Consider the following 12,644-nt stretch of genomic DNA (forward strand, 5'->3'; position numbering starts at 1 on the left):
AACCTACCTTAGAATTATCAGTTTATACATGTTAAGCATGTTTAATATAATAAATGTTACTCGGGAAATTAAGAGCAATCTATTCTAAGATCACACAAAAAATATTCTGATTTACATCTTCATTTGGTATACACAAACCTCAGATAGTATAAAAATACCTTTCCCTACAAATATTTATTTTTCTTGAAGATTATTCATCTTCAGTTAAGTTTTGTTTGTGATAAATCTAGATGCTGATCAGTTTGGATTTTATTTTTAAAATGTTTTGCACGAAGTACATTTATATATACAGTTTAGATTACATGTTTTTCAACTAAAACAGGACAAAAGATGCAAGTGGTGTGTGGTATAGGTAACACTGACATCCCTTTCCTAATACTAATTATTTTGTGAATGTTTTCATGAAATCAAAACAAATTACACCAGAGGAAATGTAGAAATAAAATGGTATAAACTCTCCAGTAAAATCAAATAAAATGGCTATATGAAAAGGTGTATTACCTTGAGAATAAAACAAGAAAATTACTTAAAGTTACAGTACCTAGCTTCTGTCCATTGTTTCCAGATTGCAGCTTGTCTCCTTCAATTTTAAATCAGAAATACAAAGTTAACATAGAAATAGTCTCCAAGGTTCAGAAAAAGACAAGCTCAGTTTCTACACTGCTGCAGCTGATAGCACTGGGCTGGAGTAGAGCAAATAATATGCAGCAAGCAGTGAAGGTCACCTATGTCCCAGTCTTAGCTGTTCTCATTAACTATTATTTAGCAGCAAGATGCACTCTCCAGCTATCAAATCTAAAAAAGCAACGGAATTTAACTGAGCAAAGAAATGCAGATTTACTTACCATCATCTTTACATTCTTCTGGAAGCTTTGCCTTTCTTCCTAAACGTGGATCAAGCCAGGATGTTGTTTTGGTGTTATGACTAAGAATAAAATAAAATGTTCCAGCCTTTTTTTAATTAAAGAATTGCTTGTTCAAGTCAAATTGCAATCAATACATTTAATTTGCTTACACAATCTATTTAACTATGCAAGAGATGCAACAGAAATTGTTCAAGGCAGCTGTAGTTTTGCCAAGTTCAGCTCTTTTTATTCATTACGGGGACGATTCTCTGGGTGCGTTGTGCCTGGCGTACATCCCACTATGTCAGAAGAACAGCGGGAGAGCCCCTAAACAAGGGCTGAATAGCATGCGACGCTGCCAGCCTGCCGCACCAGACGTGATCTCTCCCGGCTCCAGGGATCCCCCCCCCACCATCAGTGCAGCTGAGACTGGGGGGGGATCACTGTTTGTCTCCACCACCAGAGACCATGCCTGGGGGCCAGAGGGTAATGGAGCTCCCGGGCGATCGAGGACATGGGCAGTACAGTGCACTGGCACTACCCCCTGGCACCTCACCAGTGCCATCGCATTGCCAAGAGGTGGGACCTGAAAGGAGGCATGCTCATGAAGGGGGCATGGCCTTGAAGGGGGGATTCAGGGGGGCCGTGAAGGATGGTGATTGGGTGGCAGGAAGGATAGGGTTTGAGGGGTGGGGCCATGAAGGGGGTAGATGAAAGGGTGCATGTGGGGGGGGGGCATTTGGCGATACCATAATGGGTGTCGCTCATCTGGGGGAGGCGTCTTTGGTATCGACAATTGAAGGGAGGGGGTTGCTGATGCCAGCTAGAAGGAGGCGAGGGCTGAAAGGAGACCCTTTGAGAGGGCCCCGATGGCAGCAATCCTTGGGATGTCGGGGCGGGGCGGGGTGGAGGCGTTGATGCTGGCGAGGATGGTGGTGGGGGTGTGGGTCCCTGCACTCTCACTTTGAGGTTGGGACACCCTTTAAAAACAGCACCCCGATCTCCATGAGGCTGGGTTTGCTGGCGTCTTCGAGTTCCACACATCACTTTTTTGGTGGGTTTCACTGCGGCTCCAAAAAGATGACTCAGTATGGGAGAATTGCAATTGGGGCGGCACGGTGGCACAGTGGTTGGCACTGCTGCCTCTCAGCTCCAGGGACCCACAATCAATTCCAGCCTCGGGTGACTGATTGTGTGGTTTGTACTTTCTCCCAGTGTCTGCGTGGGTTTACACCAGGTGCTCCGGTTTCCTCCCACAGTTCAAAGATGTGCAGATTAGGTGGATTGGCCATGCTAAATTGCCCCTTAGTGTCCAACGATTAGGTAGGTTTACTGGGATAGGCTGTAGGCGCGGACTTGGGTGGGGTGCTGTTTCTAAGGCCGGTGCAGACTCGATTGGCTGAATGGCCTCCTTCTGCACTGTAAATTCTATGAGTCTATGAATACCGCCGGAACAGTCGGTGCTATTTGCATCAGTTTTCCCATCCAAAATGACACTTCATTTTATGGGAGAATTCCGCCCGAGATAATTTTAAGTCAAACTGGGACATTTCCAGATCAAGTAAACTAAAAATTTTATCTCAAAGTTTTATAAGAAGTTTCTTAAAATGCCTTACTCGATAAAGTAGACTTCGCCTTTTTCTGTGTATGCCATCTCCCAGTTCTCAGGCAATGGACCCAAACCATCAGCATCCTCGAATTTGGTCTGTTTTTCTGAAACTGAATCTTCTCTTGTTCCCTTTGTAAGGCCATAGACCGGTGCAGCACACGTATGTGAACAAATCTCATCTGAGGCATCAATACTTTTGTCTTCATGTTCACCAGATTCTGTTGGAGGATACAGGTAGTCAGCCCAAGCAGACATAGGACATACCCACAAAGTAATCATCAAAGTATTTACCCAGCTTTGTTGGATATTCCTTCTGCACTGTAAATTCTATGATAATCTATGATAATCATTCGTTAGAGAGAACCACACATTTGGCACTCAAAAGTATTACTTTATCTCAACATCAAAGTGAATATTAGACATTCTTCATACAGCAAAGCAACTTAAAACATGAACATGTCTAAAATAGAGGTCAATAGTAACAAAAAAGAATGATGTGGAGATGCCGGCGTTGGACTGGGGTGAGCACAGTACGAAGTCTTACAACACCAGGTTAAAGTCCAACAGGTTTGTTTCGATGTCACTAGCTTTCAGAGCGCTGCTCCTTCCTCAGGTGAATGAAGAGGTATGTTCCAGAAACACATATATAGACAAATTCAAAGATGCCAAACAATGCTAGGAATGCGACCATTAGCAGGTGATTAAATCTTTACAGATCTAGAGATGGGGTAACCCCAGGTTAAAGAGGTGTGAATTGCATCAAGCCAGGACAGTTGGTAGGATTTTGCAGGCCAGATGGTGGGGGATGAATGTAATGCGACATGAATCCCAGGTCCCGGTTGAGGCCGCACTCATGTGTGCGGAACTTGGCTATAAGTTTCTGCTCGGCGATTCTGCGTTGTCGCGCGTCCTGAAGGCCGCCTTGGAGAACGCTTACCCGGAGATCAGAGGCTGAATGCCCTTGACTGCTGAAGTGTTCCCCGACTGGAAGGGAACATTCCTGCCTGGTGATTGTTGCGCGATGTCCGTTCATTCGTTGTCGCAGCATCTGCATGGTCTCGCCAATGTACCACGCTTCGGGACATCCTTTCCTGCAGCGTATGAGGTAGACAACGTTGGCTGAGTCGCACGAGTATGTACCGCGTACCTGGTGGGTGGTGTTCTCACGTGTAATAGTGGTATCCATGTCGATGATCTGGCACGTCTTGCAGAGATTGCCATGGCAGGGTTGTGTGGTGTCGTGGTCACTGTTCTGAAGACTGGGTAGTTTGCTGCAAACAATGGTTTGTTTGAGGTTGCGCGGTTGTTTGAAGGCAAGTAGTGGGGGTGTGGGGATGACCTTGGCAAGATGTTCATCGTCATCAATGACGTGTTGAAGGCTGTGAAGAAGATGACGTAGTTTCTCCGCTCCGGGGAAGTACTGGACGACGAAGGGTAGTCTGTCGGTTGTGTCCCATGTTTGTCTTCTGAGGAGGTCGGTGCGGTTTTTCGCTGTGGCGCGTTGGAACTGTCCCTCGATGAGTCGAGTGCCATATCCCGTTCGTACGAGGGCATCTTTCAACGTCTGTAGATGTCTGTTGCGCTCCTCCTCGTCTGAGCAGATCCTGTGTATACAAGCGCTACCACTATTACACGTGAGAACACCACCCACCAGGTACGCGGTACATACTCGTGCGACTCAGCCAACGTTGTCTACCTCATACGCTGCAGGAAAGGATGTCCCGAAACGTGGTACATTGGCGAGACCATGCAGACGCTGCGACAACGAATGAACGGACATCGCGCAACAATCACGAGGCAGGAATGTTCCCTTCCAGTCGGGGAACACTTCAGCAGTCAAGGGCATTCAGCCTCTGATCTCCGGGTAAGCGTTCTCCAAGGCGGCCTTCAGGACGCGCGACAACGCAGAATCGCCGAGCAGAAACTTATAGCCAAGTTCCGCACACATGAGTGCGGCCTCAACCGGGACCTGGGATTCATGTCGCATTACATTCATCCCCCACCATCTGGCCTGCAAAATCCTACCAACTGTCCTGGCTTGATGCAATTCACACCTCTTTAACCTGGGGTTACCCATCTCTGGATCTGTAAAGATTTAATCACCTGCTAATGGTCGCATTCCTAGCATTGTTTGGCATCTTTGAATTTGTCTATATATGTGTTTCTGGAACATACCTCTTCATTCACCTGAGGAAGGAGCAGCGCTCTGAAAGCTAGTGACATCGAAACAAACCTATTGGACTTTAACCTGGTGTTGTAAGACTTCGTACAAAAAAGAATAGCAGACTTTCAAAACTGAATAAATTCAATTAAAAGAAATATTTAACCAGAAGATGTAAATGCCACTGTACTTAATGTTTACTGTCAAATTTATGCTGGAAAAGCACCTTGTAGGTTTGACATTGGACAGTAAGAAAACAATAACTTTGAAATAATCAAATTAATAAGATTTTACTGCTGTAAATCTACTACATGTTGCCCTAATCTACTCAGGGTGCGATCTACTGGAAAGGTTTCTAAGGGTCACTTGTGGCGGGTTTTGCTGGGAGTTTTCCGCTGGCTCTGCAGGCAAATTCCCAACCGCTATCTAATGACACTCAGTGACTTTTATGGGCCCTGACGAGTTTCTCACTCGTTTAGCCCACACATCAGGAGCGATCCAATGGCCACACTGTGCAGGAGAAGCAGCTGGCCGCGGCCCAGCGTGGCAGATAAAAGCTGGGGGTCCTGCTCTCTGGATCTACACGGCTCGCAACGCCTTGCCACATCCAACACGATCTCGCAAGACGCTGTGGGATCACTCTTTTGACAAATCTGCATATTAGAGCGAGGCAGCTAGTCTGACTCGAATGTGCAGATTCCCGAGGTACCTGAGGATTTGGAATTCATTGATGTGGGGAGGGGGAGATGTGGGGAGGGGGAGATGTGGGGAGGGGGAGATGTGGGGGGGGGGGGGGGAGATGTGGGGGGGGAGATGTGGGGGGGGAGATGTGGGTAGGGAGAGATGTGGGGAGTGGGAGATGTGGGGAGGGGGGAGATATGGGGAGAGGCAGATGTGAGATGTGGGGGGGGGAGATGTGGGGGGGGAGATGTGGGGGGGGGGAGATGTGGGGGGGGAGATGTGGGGGGGGAGGAGATGTGGGGGGGAGGAGATGTGGGGGGGGAGATGTGGGGGGGGAGATGTGGGGGGGGAGATGTGGGGGGGAGATGTGCGGGGGGGGAGATGTGCGGGGGGGGAGATGTGGGGGGGGAGATGTGGGGGGGGAGATGTGGGGAGGGGGAGATGTGGGGAGGGGGTGATGTGGGGAGGTGGAGATGTGGGGAGGGGGAGTTTTGGGGAGGGGAGTTTTGGGGAGGGGGAGTTTTGGGGAGGGGGAGATGTGGGGAGGGGGAGATGTGGGGAGGGAGAGATGTGGGGAGGGAGAGATGTGGGGAGGGAGAGATGTGGGGAGTGGGAGATGTGGCGAGGGGAAGGGGGAGATGTGGGGAGGGGGAGATGTGGGGAGGGGGGAGATATGGGGAGAGGCAGATGTGAGGAGGGGAGATGTGGGGAGGGGAGATGTGGGGAGGGGGAGATGAGGGGAGGGGAGGATGTGGGGAAGTGGGAGGGGGAGATGAGGTGAGGGGGGGGATGTTGGGAAGGGGGGAGATGTGGGAGGGGGAGATGTGGGGAGGGGAGATGTGGGGAGGGGGAGATGAGGGGAGGGGAGGATGTGGGGAAGTGGGAGGGGGAGATGAGGGGAGGGGGGGATGTTGGGAAGGGGGAGATGTGGGAGGGGGAGATGTGGGAGGGGGAGATGTGGGGGGGGGTGGGCTGGGGGATGTGGGGCAGATGGTGTGGGGAGGGGGGCAGATGGGCGGAGGGATGTGGAGAGGGCCAGGGACCCTCCATATTGTGTTTGGCTGGGGTAAGTGGGGAGTCTGGGATCGCTACTGGGGAGTCGGAGATTGGCGTGACATTATTAAATCGCACCACAGAGGAGTTCTTAGAGCGGGATAGGCAGAGAGGGGTGGTGGAGGAGAGGCCGTGTGGGGGCGGATGGAGGAGGCCTCATATAGGTGGACCAGCTTGAAGGCCTTATTGCTGGTGCCTCTTCTATTCTTGCCAGCCAGGTACTCCACGAGCCTTGTGGTGATGTCAGTACTGAGGGTGTGGAATCAATGTCGGCAGCACATCAAAATAGAAGGCCTGTCCCTGTGGGTGCCAATTTGCAGCAACCACAAGTTTGTCCCAAACGAAAGAGAAAATGCTCCAAAATCTCAGCAGGTCTGGCAGCATCTGTAGGGAGAGAAAAGAGCTAACGTTTCGAGTCCGATGACTCCTTGTCAAAGCTTTGTCCCAGCTGGGTATGATTCTACGTTCAGGGAGTGGGGGTGGATGGGGATAGAATATTTCAAGGACCTGTTTATTGTGGAAAGTTTTGTGGAGCTAGAGAAATTGGAGGCAATGTATTAGCTGCCAAAGGGGAAATGGGTTCCGGACGTTAGGCACTTTATGAGGAAAGAACTAGCCTATTTCCCGAAACTGCTACCCCCAGCTATGCAGCATAAGATTCCATCCAAGGACGAGATGGGGCGGGGAGTAGGTTGTCAGACATATATGAGGAGCTGATGGAGAGAGAGCTTTGGTGGAGGAAGTCAAACGGAGGTGGGAGAAGGAGCTGGATGGGCTTTTGAAGCTGGGGTACGGAGTGAGGCGTCGAGAAGGGTGAATTCATCCTTGTTGTGAGTGAGATTGAGTCTCATAACATAAGAACAGAAGAACTAGGAGCAGGAGTAGGCCAGCTGGCCGTTCGAGTCTGCTGCGCCATTCAATGAGATCATGGTTGATCTTTTGTGGACTCAGCTCCACTTTCCCGCCCGAACACCGTAACCCTTTATTCTTCAAAAACTATCTTTATCTTGAAAACATTTAATGAAGGAGCCTCAACTGCTTCGCTGGGCAGGGATTTTCATAGATTCACAACCCTTTGGGTGAAGAAGTTCCTCCTAAACTCAGTCCTCAATCTACTTCCCCTTAATTTGAGACTATGCCCCCAGTTCTGCTTTCACCGGCCAGTGGAAACAACCTTCCTGCATCTATACTATCTATTCCCTTCATAATTTTACATGTTTCTATAAGATCCTCCCCTGCATCCTTCTAAATTCCAACAAGTACAGTCCCAATCTACTCAACCTCTTCTCGTAATCCAACCCCCTCAACTCTGGGATTAACCTTGTGAATCTCCTCTGCACACCATCCATCGCCAGTACGTTCTTTCTCAGGTAAGGAGACCAAAACTGAACACAATACTCCAGGTGTGGCCTCACTAACACCTTATACAGCTGCAGCATAATCTCCTTAGTCTTAAACTCCATCCCTCTAGCAATGAAGGACAAAACTCCATTCACCTTCTTAATCACCTGTTGCACCTGTAAACCAACGTTTTGCGACTCATGCACTAGGACACCCAGGTCTCTCTACACAGCAGCATGTTTAAATATTTTATCATTTAAATAATAATTCCTTTTGCTGTTATTCCTAGAAAAATAGATAACCTCACATTTGTCAACATTGTATTCCATCTGCCAGACCCTAGCTCATTCACTTAAACTATCCAAATCCCTCTGCAGACTTCCAGTATCCTCTGCACTTTTTGCTTTACCACTCATCTTACTGTTGTCTACAAACTTGGATACATTGCACTTCGTCCCCAACTCCAAATCAAGTATGTAAATTATGAACAATTGTGGAGACTTCCGGTGACGGCGGGTGGGAGGCGGCCGCACAATGGAGAGCTCCCGTTCGGCAACGGCATTTTCGGGGCTTTAAGCCCGGTCCCAGGGTCCACGGAGGCGGCAGAAGCAGGGAGAAGGCACGGAGGAGGCACAGTGAAGGCACAGGAGGAAAAAAAGAACAAAGAAAAATGTCGAGGGTGAGCAAGAAAACGGCCGAAAAAAAACCAGCTGAAGGTCCGTCGGGGAGTGGAAAGGTAACCGCGGGGTCACCAAGGAAAATGGAGGCTGGAGCACCAGGGAAGGCCGCACTGCTTACGGCTGAAGAAATAACTAAGGTGATGGCTGCGGAATTTGAAAAGCAGTTGGCGCAGATTGCGAAATGCATGGAGACGGTGAGGAAGGCGATGAGGGAGGTTTTGAGTGTGCTGGTGGAGGAGGCGGTTTCCCCAGTGAGGACGGAGGTGGCGAGCGCAGTGGCGGAGGTGCGAGAGCAAGGGGAGGCGCTGAAGGAAGTGGAGGAGACGTTATTGCAGCACGGTGATCAACTTGCCTCGATGGGGAAAGAGATGCGGAAGGTGATGGATACTAACAAGGATCTGCGAGGAAAAATAGAAGACCTGGAAAACAGATCCAGGCGACAGAATTTGAGGATTGTGGGGCTGCCCAAAGGAGTTGAAGGACCGAAGCCGACTGGGCAAAACTATTGGGGGAGGGGGAGGATCCCTCCTGATATGAACTGGATCGGGCTCATCGGTCGTGGAGGCCTGTACCAAAGGCGAGCGAGCCGCCAAGGGCAGTGACTCTGTGCTTCCGTAGGTACAGTGTGAAGGAGAAGGTCCTGAGCTGGGCCAAGCAGAAGCGGGTGGTGCAGTGGGCTGGAGCTGGTATACGTGTATACCAGGACTTTACGGTGGAGCTGGCAAGGAGGCGGGCTGCCTTCAACCGGGTGAAGAGGGCACTGTACATTAGCAAGGTGTGGTGCGGCATTGTATATCCAGCGAAGCTGAGGGTGACTTACAAGCTCAGGGACTTTTATTTTGGAACGGCGGAAGTAGCGGAGGAGTTTGCGAAAGCAGAAGGACTGTGGCAGAACTGACAAATTGAGGAATGGTCATGTGCCGATGTAACCTCATGACTGTATTTTCTTCTTTTTTGTATCTGGAGGAGTTCTGGAAAGCCTTTGCAGACACAATGTCAAGGATTCTGGGGCGAAGGTGGCTCCGAGCCCATGGGTGTTGGAAGATCCGGGAGTGCAGGTGGGGAGCGAGGCTGACGTGTTGGCTTTTGCCTCCCTGATAACCCGAAGGCGGATATTGCTTGGGTGGCGGGACTCGGAGCTAACCAGGGCGGGGGCATGGGTGAGTGATTTGCTGGAGTTTCTGTACCTAGAGAAAATAAAGTTCGCTATCAGGGGTTCAGACGAGGGGTTCTTCTTGTGCTAGAGGCTGTTGTTCATCAACTTCTTTGAGGAACGGTAAAATGTTAACGGAATAGGCGGGGAGAGGGGGTTTTCTTTCTTCATTTGGGGTTTGTTATTATGAAAGAAAAGGGGGGCATGGGCTGGGGGAGAAGAGGGGCAGTTCGGATATGGTTACTGCATGTTATGCATTGATATTTCTTTCTATTTTGTATATATTTGAAAATGCCTTCAATAAAAATATATATATTTTTAATTCTTCAGGAATTTACTCCACAAGAAACATTGAGCTTCTTTTGCTCTATTTGGAAATTACTCATAAGTGATACGTGTTCCATAGTTCTGCTTAGTCTTTTCTTAATAGGAAAAAAAATAACACAAAACTTTGTGGACGACACTATTCCATTTAGCTGTTCTTTTTCTCTATTTATGTGAACCTTTCCATTGGTTCAGGGATTTGGGGTTTATTTGCTTGATCAGATCTCTTAGATTTCTGCATAATATTTCTTATGAATATGTTGAACTGTCATCAGAGGCTGTTAGCTTCCTTCCAAACCAGCTCCCCCATTTCGAACAGAAAAATGAAGGAAGCGTACATGCCTCCACATTTAAACTTTGGGCTATGGCTTCTGAGCTCCCCAGCAGCGTATTTCATAGAATTTACAGTGCAGAAGGAGGCCATTCGGCTCATCGGTCTGCACCGGCCCTTGGAAAGAGCACCCCGCTTAAGCCCACCCTATCCCCGTAACCCCACCCAAACGTTATGGACACTAAGGGCAATTTATCATGGCTATTCCACCTAACCTGCATGTCTTTGGACTGTGGGAGGAAACCGGAGCACCCGGAGGAAACCTACACACACATGGGGAGAACGTGCAGACTCCGCACAGACAGTGACCCAAGCCGAGAATCAAACCTGGGACCCTGGAGCCGTGAAGCAATTGTGCTAACCACTGTGCTACCGTGCTGCCCCGTATGTGGAAGGTTACCCAAAATTGTGCTGGGGTGTAATTCCCCAGAAGTTCTAACTTCTCCTGGGCAATTGGCCTGCACTAACCACCATCCGAAGATAAGACTTAAATTGCAAACTGACTATGTTACGTCAACAGATCGCCAGAAAAAGTTAGAATTAAAACCTCTTCTAACCTCTGGGTAACCATTGCACACAGCTACATTAGGCCCCCACAGGAGTCCAGTCCCACTGCCTGAATGCACAGGGATTCCCCCAGGCCCTCCATGGACACCCTCCACCCACCGATAACCTAGGGGTCTCCCTCCAACTCCCCAACTATTGCCTCCACAGGGGAATCCCTCCCTTCCCAATGGGAAGTTTTCCTTTCTCCTACCATGCCTTATTCTCATCACTACATCTTCCTGGCCCCCACCCGAAGCCCAACCAGACCCAAAGCATCCATCCCTCAGGCCTGGCCTGACCCGACACCCCTTGAGAATTCACCCCTCCCTATGAAGCCTGGCCGTCACCTGCCTTTCCCCCAATATCAAAATCTTTCCCAAGACCCAATCCCTGACCCTACCCGAGAGGCCCAATCCCCAGAGCCTCCCATCGCTTGACATTGATTGCTAGATCAGGCCCAATATATTCACCCAAACCTGGATGCAAATAAAGGGAAAAGGAAACAGCGAGCCAAGAAAATAGGGATGGATTCTTTGGCTTAGATTGTGCAGTAGTATAAACAGAAAAACTGTCATTGTTTGTCATCACTATTCCTATGAAATTGGCAGCAACTACTGGAGGTCGCAATGCGAGTTACACGCGGAAATACAGATGCTTCTACCAGTGATTCCACCTTTCTCCAGAAGGTGTGTTGAAATTTCCCACCGACTGCAATCAAGGGCTTAATATCACAGAGAGAACATACTGCTCGTGCTTCCACTCCCCCACTTCTCAGAAGAAATGTCCCAAGCCAACCAACATTAAACAAGGCTGCCCTGTAGAAATAAAGTGCTCTGGCCAGCCTTAAGTAATGTAATGTAAATCGCTTATTGTCACAAGTAGGCTTCAAATGAAGTTACTGTGAAAAGCCCCTAGTCGCCACATTCCGCCGCCTGTTCGGGGAGGCTGTTACGGGAATCGAACCGTGCTGCTGGCCTGCCTCGGTCTGCTTTCAAAGCCAGCGATTTAGCCCTGTGCTAAACAGCCCCAGTAGGTGAGACTGGGACTTCTGTTCCTCAATGGGAGGAAGTACTGCTCTTGGGACTTTTTCCTTGGATGGTGATGTCTAGCACGAGGGGACATAGCTTTAAATTGAGGGGAGATAGATATAGGACAGATGTCAGAGGTAGGTTCTTTACTCAGAGAGTAGTAAGGGCATGGAATGCCCTGCTTGCAACAGTAGTGGACTCGCCAACACTAAGGGCATTCAAATGGTCATTGGATAGACATATGGACGATAAGGGAATAGTGTAGATGGGCTTTAGAGTGGTTTCACAAGTCGGCGCAACATCGAGGGCCGAAGGGCCTGTACTGCGCTGTAATGTTCTATGTTCTATGGGAACTGCTGGTCAATCAGATTGGCTGGCAGCTTGAGCAGTCCCAATACAGCTCTATATTGGATACTGATGCGAGTACAACTCGGCCCCTGGATGAAGCCAACATGGATCCTGGAGGGAGGTAATTCAAAGATATTGGACGGGGAGGGATTGGATGGCTTAGGAAAGGGGTTGAAGGGAAGTGGGGAGAGGGGGGTTTCGATGACCAGGCAGGAAGTGACAAGAGGAGGATACGATTTTGGAGAGAATGCCTCTGATGCACACAGGCTCCAGAAGGATGTACTTCACCTTTCTTCAGGAAGCAGAGGTGGTTTTAAAGGACCAATGTTTGTATTGTTGGATGTTAGAAATAAGGTATAGAGTTAAGTGAGTTTAATGTAGTGTTTCTGTGTCAGGGTAAAATTCTAGTTAGATTCATGTTAAACAAAGGTGTTTGCATATATGGGGGTTTTTGATTTCTTTTTAAGCTATTACCCTACTGTGTTTAGACAGTGGAAGGTAAGTGAGGGCATAAAAATTGAAGTAAAAAGGAAAAAAGGAGCTG

The 12,644-nt window shown here is 49.0% G+C and overlaps 1 protein-coding gene across 22 annotated transcripts in view; it reads right to left on the reverse strand.

The window, feature by feature from the left end:
• The window catches only part of magi2a (membrane associated guanylate kinase, WW and PDZ domain containing 2a), a 1,087,579-nt gene that overhangs the window by 296,794 nt on the left and 778,141 nt on the right, over positions 1-12,644 (reverse strand). For all 22 annotated transcript variants that reach the window (XM_072471360.1, XM_072471357.1, XM_072471362.1 and 19 more), the window contains 3 exons: positions 2,462-2,672; positions 846-925; positions 542-580 (listed from right to left, as the gene is read on the reverse strand). In XM_072471360.1, coding sequence (XP_072327461.1) covers positions 542-580; positions 846-925; positions 2,462-2,672 — 330 coding nt within the window. The remainder of the gene's footprint in view (positions 1-541; positions 581-845; positions 926-2,461; positions 2,673-12,644) is intronic.

The sequence above is a fragment of the Scyliorhinus torazame genome, chromosome 13 (genome assembly GCF_047496885.1).
Source record: "Scyliorhinus torazame isolate Kashiwa2021f chromosome 13, sScyTor2.1, whole genome shotgun sequence".
NCBI classification, from domain to species: domain Eukaryota; kingdom Metazoa; phylum Chordata; class Chondrichthyes; order Carcharhiniformes; family Scyliorhinidae; genus Scyliorhinus; species Scyliorhinus torazame.